A 14,024-nucleotide genomic window follows, 5' to 3' on the forward strand; every position below is an offset into this window, starting at 1 on the left:
AGATCTTGGCTCCCTGCAGCGACGATCTGACGGGCTCAAGCTATCCTTTCACCTCTCAGCCTCCTGAGTAGCTGGGACGATAGGCATGTGCCACCATGCCCAGCTAATTTTTTTTTTTTTTTTAATTCCTTGTAGGGGCAGGATTTCACCCTGTTGGCCCAGGCTGGTCTCAAACTTCTAAGCCCAAGCAATCAACCTGCCTCGGGTTCCCAGACTGCTGGAATTACAGGTGTGAGCCACCACAACTGGCCTATTTGGCTTCTTTAAGAAATTTTAAAATAAGAGCTCTCCTAATGCAGATATCAGGATACTTCTGTAACCAGGAGCTTGCTCTGAATACATGTAAACTGTCAAGTTGTGACGATCTGTTTACCAATAATGCTGAACTGGTACTCCTTGAGGAAGGGGACAAAGTACATTCATTTATCTGCATTGCTTCAGGGCCGTGTCCAGCTTAAACTGCAGATGATCAATGATTATATGATCTGAGTTATAAAAAACTAATATCCCCCCAAACTTTTCAGCCATGGAGCAGCTGGGTAGGGTAGGGACTACCCTTATTCTTCAAGGTGGTCCTCAACAGCCAGAGCTGCTCAGCCTGCTCTGCAGAACCTGAAGGTCTCATTATCACATAATACTCTTTTCAGTGTCTCTTGTAGAGCTGAAGATCTGGAGAAGTCTTAGAAGTCTTGCTTCAATGTTCGGAAGTTTATTTTTAAAGGACCATCCTAGTGGCCATACAGAATAACAAATGGCCATTCACACCTGAAGAGCAGAGCTGAGTTTGCACCATATATCAAAGATGCCAAATCGTCCTTTCTGGGAACCAGATGGAATGATTGAAAAACACTTTAAAATTGAGATACCACTTCTGATGAATACTATCAATTTTTGTGATGTTTCACTCATAAACCTGTAACATTTTTTTCTGAGACAGAGTAGTGTTATAATCATTAGTTGATCCAGCATTAGGAAATATGGATTGGTGAGGGCGTGGTTAATAGGGATTATATTCACTTTCTCCAATAAGAAACTTCCTCTGCATACGCCATCTCATTTTAAAAAAGTAAAACCACAGCATGCAAGTTCGAGTACTCCTGGATATTGCTCTTCATAAGGTTAGCCACATCTTTCAAGTTTTTAAAGCTTCAATTCACACTACTCACAGAAAGAAAACTATCACAGATTAAATACTATCCATCTGCACACTTAATTGATTACTCGTTTTCATTTCCTTCTGGATGACCATCGTGTTGATGAGCCAGAAGGATTGGCTCTGCAGGATCTGAGATCCAAAATGGCAGCCGAGCTATCAACTCACCAGAACCATAATGCTTCCTATACGTGAAGCCAGGTCTTATTTATCTCACCTTTTAATTATCTGGGGGAAAATAATATTTATAAAAACATTTCAAAGAATCAAATGGCATTCATTATATCCTTCTCTGTTCTGCCTAAGAGAGCAGGTATCCTGCTCCGGTTCCTCCTCTCTGCAAACTGAATTAACCTGCCATTCATATGTTTACACAGTCCACAAAAACAAGCTAATGGCACAACATGGAAAACCTAGGTTTTTCTCTCCTCTTCAGTAAGATCAACTTTAGGAAACAGGTGTAAAATGAATCGTCTAGCAAGCAAAGTGCTTTCATTTTCAGAAAAACAACAACAAAAATCAGAGCTCTGATTTTCCTGTAGGTCTACCACAATGCAACACTCCCTATCACTAAGGTAATTTCTGTATCTTTTTCCCTTTAAATTCAAGACGTAAAAAAAAAATTTAGAGACAACTTTGTTCCAGTCCACCTCTTTAATGTAATGTTTCCAATCATTCTTTACAAAAGTTGAATTTGTATCATCAAAAAATTTACAGTGAATCTAAACAGTCACTTCTCTACTTATTACCATTACTAATCTAACAACATTAATTTTTTAAAATAATAAAATCCTTGCTTGTTAGAGACAGAGGACTTTAATTATCTTATGCATTCAAATGGAAAGTCTTTTTGTTAAATTAGCGTGAAAGTCCCTTCATCTACACACAATTGGCCCAAAGAAACAGGCCATTTTCAGCACAAGAGGCCAATCCATTTTAACAGTGAATAAAGCTTTTGAAAGCACCACACACCCTCTTCCAGACTGTCAAATTTTCAAAATGGTCCAGCATTTTTTCCACTTTATCTTTTTTAACACTTTCAGGCCCAGTAAGCATCTCATAATTAGATTAATTAAAAAGGAAGCAACAAAAAACACTGCTCCCTTCTGATCAAAATTATTCCATTTATGCTTAATTAGCTTTAATCCACGTCTACATATTTAATGATGGGGATATGACAATTCAACCCATTTGCATATTTTAAATGCCTTTTCTAAACTATACTTTGTAACAGATTTAGAAGAGCAGTCTCTTTCTCATGCCAATATGCCACAGCATAAATCAGGAGGATACAAATTAGGAAAAAAAGAGAAAAGAAAACAAGGCCTCTCAGAGCCAGGGATGTGCTCAGGGGGGTGGAGTAATTTACCCAGGGGTGGGGGCAATTTACCCGCCACATCACAAACTACAATCCTTTCAGCCCACCAGACCGAGAAGCATTACATCACACTCTCACAATGATAGGGGGAGGAGGCTCTGAGAAAGCAAGTTTTCAGCTTTCTTTCCTCCCTGCTCTCAGGCTTCTAGAATCCTGCATTAGGAGTAATGGAATTTAACTTCAGGCACTTACTAACAATCACACAGACAGCTACTTATACATGTGACCCTAAATGACCACTTCGCTGTGGATACATGGCTGAAACAGGCAACCACACACCCACACGATGAATTTGTGCTGAAAAGCCCAGTTATGCATCTGTGTAAAATTAAACACAAATTTTATTTTGTGAGGAATGAAGAAGGCTAATACACCAGGAGAAGTGATAAAGAAATAATTTCTAATCGTGGTGAAGAGCTGTTCATATCTTTAAAACATCATGTTTACAAGACAGTCCTACCCTTTGGATGAATCCACGATCAAAATAAAAGCGCATCTGGCTGCACATTTGAGAACACACACAGAGACCCAGTGCAAATGAGCGCGCGCAGAAAGGAGAGGGGTGAGCCACATATTGCTTGGGAGGTTTTCAAGCAGGGGAATCTACAAACCCCAAACCTCCTGGTGTTCACCCGCCCCCAACCTGATGTTTAAAATGTATCAGGTCTTACTTTAGGTTTTACATCTCTCTAGGAAGGAAGGCCCAGTTTAAAAAATAAAAAGATAGAAAAAGGCTTTCCCGTTCGAGGGCTTGCCCTCCCAGATCCTTTGTCGGCCTTAGCAGCGGAAAGAATGCAAACCCATTTATATTTATGCAAATTTTTGCAGCAGATTTAAGGGGGGAGGGGGAGGTCTGTGTTTTTTAAAAACCTCTTTCCAAAAAGCAAATTTCCAATTACTCTTAGCTTCATTTATTGCAAGATAGAAACGATGATGAAAATCTCCATATACATTAAAAGTGCAATTAAACCACTTCAAAATCTAAATATTTTACCAAGTCTTTTCCATTTCTAAAATGCCGAACCAAAAGTACATCACGGGTCTGATTTACACAGATCCACGAAATGTCTGAAGCCAGTCTCCATGCTAGACAAATGTCGATTTGCAACACCACCAGCGAAAACGGTTAGACAAGATCCATATAAATCAATTGGTTTAAAAAAATTGAAAATATTTACCAACCTCATAAAGTGCAGCAGTGCTTAAATCCAGCAAATTGAGGCATACAAGGTAGAAATGGAAATGAAAAAAGGTCCAAAAAATGAATTCTTTTTGTCTATCTGTTTTTTTGTATTTTAAATATTCAGAAACCAGCAGAGACTCTGTCGGCCATTTTGGCTTGAACTAACTCTCTCTCACACACTCTCCCTCTTGCTCTCTCTCTCCCCCTCTGTCTCTAAAGGAAGCAGCTTTTTGTGACCTTCAAATAGAGGCAGATCATGTGACTTCGGGTAGGTTTGTCAATCAGGAAAGGGGAGGGAGCTGGAGCTGAAACTGCCTTAAAGGGGAAGCAGCCCTTTTCCACTCATTTGTGAAATGCTGTTATCTCATACTCTCCGCCTACAGACACTGCATGTGAAAGTGGCAACAGCATAAGGGTAACAGATGAACAAAATAGAAAAACCTTTATTGGTTTATAGAAATATGCTCAGTTGCTAACGATTCTTACAGCTCCTGGATCTTATCCTGGCTCGCTTGCTAGTTATTCTCTAGATGTTTGGGCAAGCACAGGCTGGCAAACTGCTCTGTAAAAGGGGCTGAAACACCGCTCTACGAAACAAGAGGCTTTAGTTTTGGGAAAGACTGAGGTGAAATATAGGGCAAAACTGATCTCTAAGAAGCTCCTAAAATGCATAGAAAAAGACTGAAAGAAATGCACAAAAGTATAAACTGAACTGCAATTCGGAAAGGTTAAGTGACTTATCCCAAATCGCACAGCTAAACAGCTGCAGAAGAGGGACTGGTTTCCCAATTCTGAACTCTACACTTACTGTTTTGCCTGTATGTGTATTCAGTACCTCCTCCCGCAAACCCAAATAAAAACTATGCTACAGCATTGCAAACGGAGTTTCTCTGGGCCAGGACAGGTCTGAGTCATCTTTAATCCCCTCCCCCAACGCAGGAAGTAGCTCTGCAGCTGAGGGAGACGAGGCACTAAATTAAAACCTACCTGGTTTCCACCCCTCCTAATCCCGTCTCCTTTCCATATGCATCTCCATTACTAACTACTGGAGAAACCCAAGCTCGGTTTGCATCTCCAGCCCTGAAGCTCACAGGCTGTGTAACTTTAGTGCTAAAAGCGAGTAAGTCCCTAATCTACCCTGCCTGGCCAGTTTTCTCATTTGTAGGAGATTGGGCTTCACTAGAGGGTATGTTTGGTTTCTTTAACCTCTGAAACGCTGCACCTGGCTTCTTTTTTCTTATTTTTATTTTTTAGTTTTGAGATGAAGTCTCGCTCTGTCACCCAGACTGGAGTGCAGTGGCCCCATCTCGGCTCAGGGCAACTCCCACATCCTGCGTTCAAGCAATTCTGCCTCAACCTCCTGAGTAGCTAGGATTACAGGCGTGCGCCACCATGCCTAATTTTTGTATTTTTAGTAGAGACGGGTTTTAACCAAGTTGGCCAGGCTGGTCTTGAACTCTTGACCTCATAATCCGCCCACCTCGGGATTACCAGAGTGAGCCACCGTGCCCAGCCCCACTTGGCTTCTTTCTTTGAGCAGTTCCGTTCATTTTTTCCTGGCTATCTCAAAAGTTCGCCTCCGCCCTGCGAAGCCTTCTTGACCCTCACAGTCCAGACCAGGCCTTCCTGTTAACTCCCATAACATCCTTTACTGCTTCTTCAGAATGCAATGGTGATAACTGCAATTTAGTATCTGCGAAAGAATGTGCTTAACATTAGTCTTCCCAGTAGACTGTAAACTGTATAAGGATAAACACCATGTCTTCACTGCTCTGTGAGGCTCCACACCAAACCCCACATAGGAGGTGAATAAATATGAATGAATCAATGACTTGGACCCCATTCAGAAGGGCTGGGCTGAGTAGGAGGAAATCTGCCACCTGAATATAAAAACTTTAGGGGAATGAGGGTCACACTGTTCCCAAAAACTCGCATTCATCTACCTGTTTTAAGGACTGCTTCAGGAAATAAAGTAACTAAAATACTAAAAAGCACATGAGAGTGCCTTATGACTATCGACTCCACCTATCTCTATAAGCCAGAAAAGGGAGGATTCCCCAGTGTGCTTCTCTCATAAACCAGGCTGACATGCCAGCCAGCAGACGACTGACAGATTCTAGAAGCCTGGCTTTCCTTGAAAAGGAACCTATGAATGCTTGTAAAATCCCACATACTTATTGTCATCCTGGCTTCTGGGTCTTGATACAGTCTCCTGCCTTTGCTTTTTCCACTCAGATATGAGGACAGGAAGGAGCTGTTTCAGGGCAGGCAGAGGCCAATGCCTGGACGATCTGGCAGCCTGAATAGCTGTGGCTCAACAAGCTTCCACTGTCTTTGCCTAGTACTGAGTGGAATAGCCAGGCCCTGTGCTGACAATTGAGATGCAGGAAAAAGCAGGAAACTCCTAGAATGGAAATTCTGATTATTTAGTCTATTTTTATCCTTCCAATACCTTCCAGATGAGTTGCTGAAAGCCTACTTGCTTATAGCGTGCTCAGTTTGTTAAAACGTATGGAGACTGAACATCCACTTTGTTTTAATTTGTGATGGATATGCTTTCTTTATGAAACTGAACTTTGCTAAGTCTCCACTCCCCAATGTAGAATATTGTTGTACACAAATGTTTCTGTGTTGCCTTGTGTTAAAATAGCAAACTGTATGAAAAGTTTGGAAACAGAACAAACATATTTTAAATAAAATATTGGTTCTAAGGCCGGGCACGGTGGTTCATGCCTGTAATCTCAGCACTTTGGGACGCCAAGGCAAGCGGATCACTTGAGGTCAGGAGTTGGAGACCAGCCTGGCTAATATGGCAAAACCCCATGTCCACTAAAAATACAAAAAAATTAGCTGGGCGTGGTGGCAGGCAACTGTAATCCCAGCTACTCGGGAGGCTGAGACAGGAGAACTCCTTGAACCTGGGAGGTGGAGGTTGCAGTGAGCTAAGATCAAGCCACTGCACTCCAGCCTGGGCAGCAGAGCCAGACTCTGTCTCAGAAAACAAATAAACAAACAAACAAAAAAACCCCATATATATAGGTTCTAATTTCAAATAATATGCTGAATATTTTTTCCTTAACCTCCAGATCACCTTTTTATGCAATACCTCTAAATTTAATGCAATTAGTCCAATTGTTCATATGAAAGAAACAAGTACAATAAACACATTATTTTTCCCTTGTGCTTCCAGACTAATAGATTTTGTGATAGGTTTATTATACTTTTTTCATATTAACAATTAGACAATGTTTTAAAATTATATTATTAAGAGGTAAGGATGCAAAGTAATAAAAATTATTTTCTAAAACAAAAAACAAGACCATTCAAAAGAGTGTTATCTTTCAAAGCTGGCACCTTTGGCGGTTACATACCATTACTCAATATATTTTTATCAGAAAACAAGATTGGCCAGGCATGGTGGCTTACACCTGTAATGCTGGGCACTTTGGGAGGCCGAGGTGGGTGGATCACTTGAGGCCAGGAATTTGAGACCAGCCTGGCCAAAATCTCAAAACCCCGTCTCTACTAAAAATACCAAAATTAGCTGGGCATGGTGGCACATGCCTGTAGTCCCAGCTACTCAGGAGGCTGAGGCTCAAGAATCACCTGAACCCAGGAGGTGGAGGTTGCAGGTTGCAGTGAGCTGCACTGAGCCCAAGTCATACCACTACACGCCAGCTGGGGCGAGAGAACAAAATTCTGTCTCTTAAAANAAAAAAAAAAAAAAAAAAAAAAAAAAAGAGAGAGAGAAGAAGAAAACAAGATTGAAAAATAATGAACCGAACTGAACATTTAACTCAAAAATCTAGAAAAAGGCTGGGCATGGTGGCTCACACCTGTAATCCCAGCAGTTTGGGAGACCGAGGTGGGCAGATCACTTGAGATTAGGAGTTCAAGACCAGCCTGGCCAACATGGTGAAACCCTGTCTCTACTAAAAATACAAAAATTAGTGGGGCATGGTGGCACATGCTGATAATTCCAGCTACTTAGGAGGCTGAGGCAGAAGAATTACTTGAACCTGGGAGATGGAGGTTGCAGTGAGCTGAGATCATGCCACTGCACCTCAGCCTGGGCAACAGAGTGAGAATGTCTTACTTAAATGAATGTTCAAAAATGTAGAAAAAGAGTTAATAAACCCCAAAAAAGAATAAATATAAAAGAAAGGCTGGCTGTGGTGGTGGCTCATGCTTGCAATCCCAGCACTTTGGGAGGCCAAAGTGGGAGGATCGCTTAAGCCCAGTTGTTTGAGACTGGGCAAAAAACATAGTGGGAGACCTCGCCTCTATAAAAAAATAAAAAAATTAGCTGGGCTTGGTGGGGCATGCCTGTGGCCCTAGCTATTCCGGAGGCTGAGGTGGGAGGATCACTTGAGCCTGGGAAGTTGAGGCTAGAGTGAGCCAAGATCGCGCCACTGTACTCCAGCCTCAGCGATGGATTATATATATGTGCCCGTATGTATACTACTGGCACAGATATACAGATATAGATATCGGTTTTAGTTTTGTTTTGTTTTGGGGCACAAATGTAAAGTAACAGCCCACCCCCAAAAAAGGTGTAAACTGAATTAATAAAACCAAAAACTATTATTTTTAAAAATTAAACACATGTAGATAATACTTTCGAAAATCGGATCAATTAAAAGAGAGAAGGGTGGGGCTTGGTGGCTCACACCTGTAATCCCAGCACTTTGTGGGGCGAGGTGGGGGGAATCACCTGAGGTCAGGAGTTTGAGAACAGCCTGGCCAACACGGTGAAATCCTGTCTCTATTTAAAAAAAGAGAGAGAGAGAGAGAGAGAAGTCACAAACATTAGGGCTGAGAAAGAGGATAATGTAACTGCAGATTTAGAGAAAATCTTTTAAAACTTGCTAGAATTATATGTAACATTACATAAATAAACTTGAAGATTAAATAAGATGGATGACAGTCAAAGAAAACAGAAGTTACCAAAATAAACTCAAGAAAAATTAGGGGAAACAACCCATAACAGAAATCTCTAAGATCTTCAAAGAACGAGCCATTAAAACGACAGCAAGCCCAATTTTCTAGGTGAATGCTATCTAACTCTCATTGAACGGATAATTTCCATATTATCCCTACTGTTCCAGGAGGTATTAAGGATAAAAGGAAAAGCTTCCTACTTTCTTCAATGAGGAAAACATATTCCTGATACACATTTGGACTAAGATGGTACAAAAATAAAACTAAACTAATCTTCACTTGTGAAGACAGATGCAAAAATACTGAGTAAAATATTATGAGATAGAATTGAGTAGTTTTAAGAGAATAATTCATTATGAGCATGTAGGGTTTACACCAACAATACTACACCAACAATACAAGGATGGCTAAATTACAACCATAGAAAGACAGTTAAACTAGCTATTAACATTAATCTTCATTTGTTCAATAAATACATACTAAGTACTTTCCCCATCAGACTTTGTGTTAAATGGTAGGAATGCAACAGGGAACCAGAAGGTTCTCATCTATATGGAGCTGACATCCTCATAGGAAAAGGAATTCACTGAGAAGGGAATAAGCAGTTTGACAGGATATAGAATAACTGAGAGAGGCTCACTTCAGATAAGGTGGTTAGGGAAGGCTTTTCTCAGGAGTGACATTTAAGCTGAGTTGAAAAGCAAATGTCTGAGTGGTCCATGAACAAGAGGGATGATCAGGAGGCTAGGACTTGTGAGCAGGGGATAGAGGCATGAAATGAATCTCAAGAGACAGGAAGAGCTAGATCATACTGAGTCCTGCAGGCCACAGTAAGGATTTCACTTTAGGAATAGTGGAAAGTCACAGAATAGTTTTCAGCAGGACAATGAACAGCGCCATTTTCAGAGACAGAAAAAAGTTTGGGATCTGCAAAAAATGCGAGTTCAAAATACAAACAAAAAAATTATAACCACAAAAATTAATAAATGCTTAAATGTCCTTTAAATATAACCACTAAACAGTCCCATTCATTGTTAAATTTAGCATTTATGACCGGGCATGGTGGCTTACGCCTGTAATCCCAGCACTTTGGGAGGCTAAGGCAGGTGGGTCACGAGGTCAGGAGATCAAGACCATCCTGGCTAACACGGTGAAACGCTGTCTCTACTAAAAATACTAAAAATTAGTTGGGCATGGTGGGACATATCTGTAGTCCCAGCTACTTGGGAGGCTGAGGCAGGAGAATCACTTGAACCTGGAAGGCAGAGGTTGCAGTGAACCGAGATCGTGCCACTGCACTCCAGCCTGGGCAACAGAGAGAGGCTCCATAAAAAAAAAATAGCATTTATCGGCCGGGCGCGGTGGCTCACGTCTGTAATCCCAGCACTTTGGGAGGCCGAGGCGGGCGGATCACGAGGTCAAGAGATCGAGACCATCCTGGTCAACATGGTGAAACCCCGCCTCTACTAAAAATACAAAAAATTAGCTGGGCATGGTGGCGCGTGCCTGTAGTCCCAGCTACTCGGGAGGCTGAGGCAGGAGAATTGCCTGAACCCAGGAGGCACAGGTTGCGGTGAGCCGAGATCGCGCCATTGCACTCCAGCCTGGGTAACAAGAGCGAAACTCCGTCTCAAAAAAAAAAAATAAATAAAATAAAAATAAAAATAGCGTTTATAAAATGTTCATCACATTTGAAGACAATTCTCATTTTGCAAAACTTCTTAACCATACATATACACACACACACACACACACACACACACATATATATATTTTTTCCTTTTGAGATAGGGTCTTGCTCTGTTGCCCATGCTAGAATGCAGTAACACAAACATGGCTTACCACAGCCTCAGCCTGTCAGGTTCAAGTGATTCTCCTGCCTCAGCATCCCATGTAGCTGAGACTAGAGGTGTGTGCCACCACATACAACTATTCTTTCAATTTTTTTGTAGACGGTGTTTCACCATGTTGCTCAGGCTGGTCTACAACTGCTGGGCTCAAGCAATCCTCCCGCCTCGGCCTCCCAAAGTGCTGGGAGGATTACAGGCATGAGCCACCATGCCCAGACCCTAAATATGTTAACTGTTAAGAAGTCTTAGATACTTACGATTTAAATTATTTACTCATAGCCAAAGAATTTCAGAAGCAGAATTATGAAAATTCTTTTAAAATGTGATGGCAAAATAAATAAGATAAATCCACATATTTAATATGGGATGTGTCTACATATTTAATACAGGATGTGGGTAACTTTTAATTTTTCCTATAAACATGAGATGAAGCGCTCAAAACCTCCTAAAGCAAGCATGCCAAGGACCCTTGGAGGTCTTAAAACCACTTTGGTAGAGACACAATCAGATTTGTATATCCAGAAGCTCATCCTGGCTTCTGTATGCAGAATACACTAACAAGGATCAAGAGAAGCAGGAAAACAAGTTGGAAAGCCTCTGTGGCCATCTAGGTGAGAGAGGGCGGCTAGAACCATCTGGGTAGTAGAGGTGGAGGGAAGTTTGTAAGTACGCAGTATATTTTGAAGGTAGAAGTGATTCTATTGTAAGATAACTGATACTTGTTAAGCATGTAATCTTGTGACCATGAAATATTGTAGGGCCAATCAATTTATTCAAAAATAAGACTCCAAACTCTGGACTCACCATTCATTCGTGAAGTCAACAACCATTATTTGTTGCATGGCACCTACTGTGTAGCAGTTACTGTGCTAGGACCAGGCCCAGGGCATACAAAAAGGATTAATAACACCTCCAAGGACAGAGAAGCATGTAAATCCATAATTAAAACATAGCAAAGTATCATAATGAAAGTATAAATAGAGATATAACATGGCTATGCTATGGGAATAAAAAGGGTAACTGCTACTGAGAAAGACTAAGTCTATATGAGAAATGAAAAAAAAAAAAAAGAAAAGAAAAAGGGTAACTGCTGGGAGAATCAGAAAAGATCTCACAGGGGAGGAGGTGAGAGTTTGAACTGAGTCTCAAAGAATGAGTAGGAGTTTGCCATGTAGAGAACCTAGAAAAGGCAAAGACTTTTCCAAGTTTTACCAACTTTAGTACTACCAAACCATGGCAAGGAGGACGGCTGACAAGAAAAAATGTCAATGGGAGAGCTAAGCCTTTCTGCTATTCTTACTCCCAGCAAAGTCAGAAGATAGAAATAATAGCCAAAACTACTTGAGGATCTCCAATGTGACCTGAATTCAACAATCTCTGGATTTGGTTACAAATTTGAATGTTAACATTTATACTATTATTCTAAGTTAGAATGCCAGCAGGCCTTTTAAGGAATATTTTTTCTGAAATTCCTTAGCATTGAACCTCAAAAATTAAATCTGCATTTAGAGGAAGCCTTTCTTGACACTCCAGGCTGAGCTGAGTACACCCATCTGTGCTCCAAGGCCCCTCATACATATCTCTAAAGTAGCACATTCATAGCCTGTTATTAACCACTTACTTGGCGTTTCTGTCTCTAAACAATGAACCCTTAAGAGGGCAGGGTATGTAGATTTTATTTCTGGGTCTAGCACAGAAGAGAAATTCAATTAATATCTGCTGAATGAATGAACAAATAAACAAAGAAATGAACAGATGAATACTATGAACCTAGGTACTTTCAAGTTGTAAAAGAAGACATTTATCCTACAGTTGAGAGATAAGACATATGCATGAGGCAATCAACAAAAAGTGTAAGATATATTATTAACTGTATGGTTGTGCTCTAAGAGAGGGGAGTTTGAAAATGGAGACACTACAGCTTACTTCAGTTGGGTTTCAACAGATAGATAGGAACAGAATGGCTGAAACAGATTTGCTTTGCTCTGAAGCTAGTGAAGTTAAAGCTGCAGGCCCCCTCATTTTCATGGGTCCCTCCTAAAGCTCTAGGACGGATCCTAACAAAATGCCTAATGATTCCTTATTTTTTGGTTACTATATTTTTGCTGTTGTTTTTTGCAAGGTCTCACTCTGTTGCCCTGGCTAGAGTGCAGTGGCACAATCACGGCTCACTGCAGCCTCAAACGGCCAGGTTCAAGCAATCCTCCTGTCTCAAACTCAGCCTCCTAAGTAGCTAGGATGACAGGCGTGCGCCACCATGGCCACAACGCCTGGCCAGATAATTTTTATTGTGGTAAAAATCACATAAAATTGATCATCTTAACCATTTTTAAGTGTATGAGTTCAGTAGTGTTATGTATATTCACTCTGCTATGCAACAGATCTCCAGAACGTTTTCATCTTGCAAAGCTGAAATTCTGTTCACATTAAACAACAACTTCCTTTTTTTCCCCTTCCCTATCTCCTGGCAACCACCATTCTACTTTCTGTCTCTAAACTGACAGCTCTAAGTACTTCAGATAAATGGAATCATATTAATAATATTTGACCTTCCATACCAACTTTTTTCCCATTATGGTTCCCCTTGTGTCAGTGGACTTAAGGGTGATTTCAGGCATTCTGTAGATTCCCCCCAAGGAGACCTTCAGTTGAGGATACCTTTGTTTTGGGTTTAATGGAATAAACTAAATTTATGTAGTTTTCATAAAACTGTGTATGGTTGAGATAATGTTAACCATCAATGTACAAATAGCTGTTACTGGGTCAGCTCACTCTGTATCACAACAGAATCGTGCAGAGCCACATTATGTTGTGATATACATATTTCAATTCAAAGGCTATTTCAGATTAGTCAATGTATGAGAAAAGGTGAAGCTTTGCAATTTCATAGTGTATATATAAAAGATAGAGGTTTTCCCAAAATTGCTAACAACTTTTTTTTTTTTTTTTTGAGATGGAGTCTTGCTCTGTCACCGAGGCTGGAGTGCAGTGGGACAACCTCGGCTCAATGCAATCTCAGACTCCTGGGTTCAAGCAATTCTCCTGCTTCAGCCTCCTGAGCAGCTGGGATTACAGGTGCATGCCATCCATCATCCCGGCTAATTCTTTTATTTTTAGTAGAGACGGGGTTTTACCATGTTGGTCAGGCTGGTCTTGAACTCCTGAACTTGTGATCTGCCTGCCTCAGCCTCCCAAAGTGTTGGGATTACAGGCATGAGCGACTGCGCCCAGCCAACAATTTTACAAATTTATATGATGTCACCAATAACAAGTTGTGAAGGTGAATGGAACTTATCTAATTAGTAACAAAAACCATATTTTGGTCAACTATGCTATAGGAAGTGCTGAATTATTTACCTATTCTCTTTTTAGAAGATATCACAGAGCCGGGCGCGGTGGCTCAGGCCTGTAATCCCAGCACTTTGGGAGGCCGAGGCGGGTGGATCACGAGGTCAAGAGATCCAGACCATCCTGGTCAACATGGTGAAACCCCGTCTCCACTAAAACTACAAAAAATTA

The 14,024-nt window shown here is 40.9% G+C and overlaps 1 protein-coding gene across 7 annotated transcripts in view; it reads right to left on the bottom strand.

Moving 5' to 3' along the window:
• The window catches only part of TNRC6B (trinucleotide repeat containing adaptor 6B), a 266,719-nt gene that overhangs the window by 137,153 nt on the left and 115,542 nt on the right, over positions 1 to 14,024 (bottom strand). Inside the window, exon 1 of one of the 7 annotated variants that reach the window (XM_017544743.2) lies at positions 3,714 to 5,082. The exons of 5 other annotated variants lie outside the window; for them this stretch is intronic. In XM_017544743.2, coding sequence (XP_017400232.1) covers positions 3,714 to 3,718 — 5 coding nt within the window. In that variant the 5' untranslated portion in view covers positions 3,719 to 5,082. Of the gene's footprint in view, positions 1 to 3,713; positions 5,083 to 14,024 lie in introns of those variants that run through there. One more of the 7 variants, XM_017544748.2, reaches the window with a different exon arrangement.

The sequence above is a fragment of the Cebus imitator genome, unplaced genomic scaffold, assembly GCF_001604975.1.
Source record: "Cebus imitator isolate Cc_AM_T3 unplaced genomic scaffold, Cebus_imitator-1.0 Scaffold170, whole genome shotgun sequence".
In the NCBI taxonomy this organism is placed as follows: Eukaryota; Metazoa; Chordata; class Mammalia; order Primates; family Cebidae; genus Cebus; species Cebus imitator.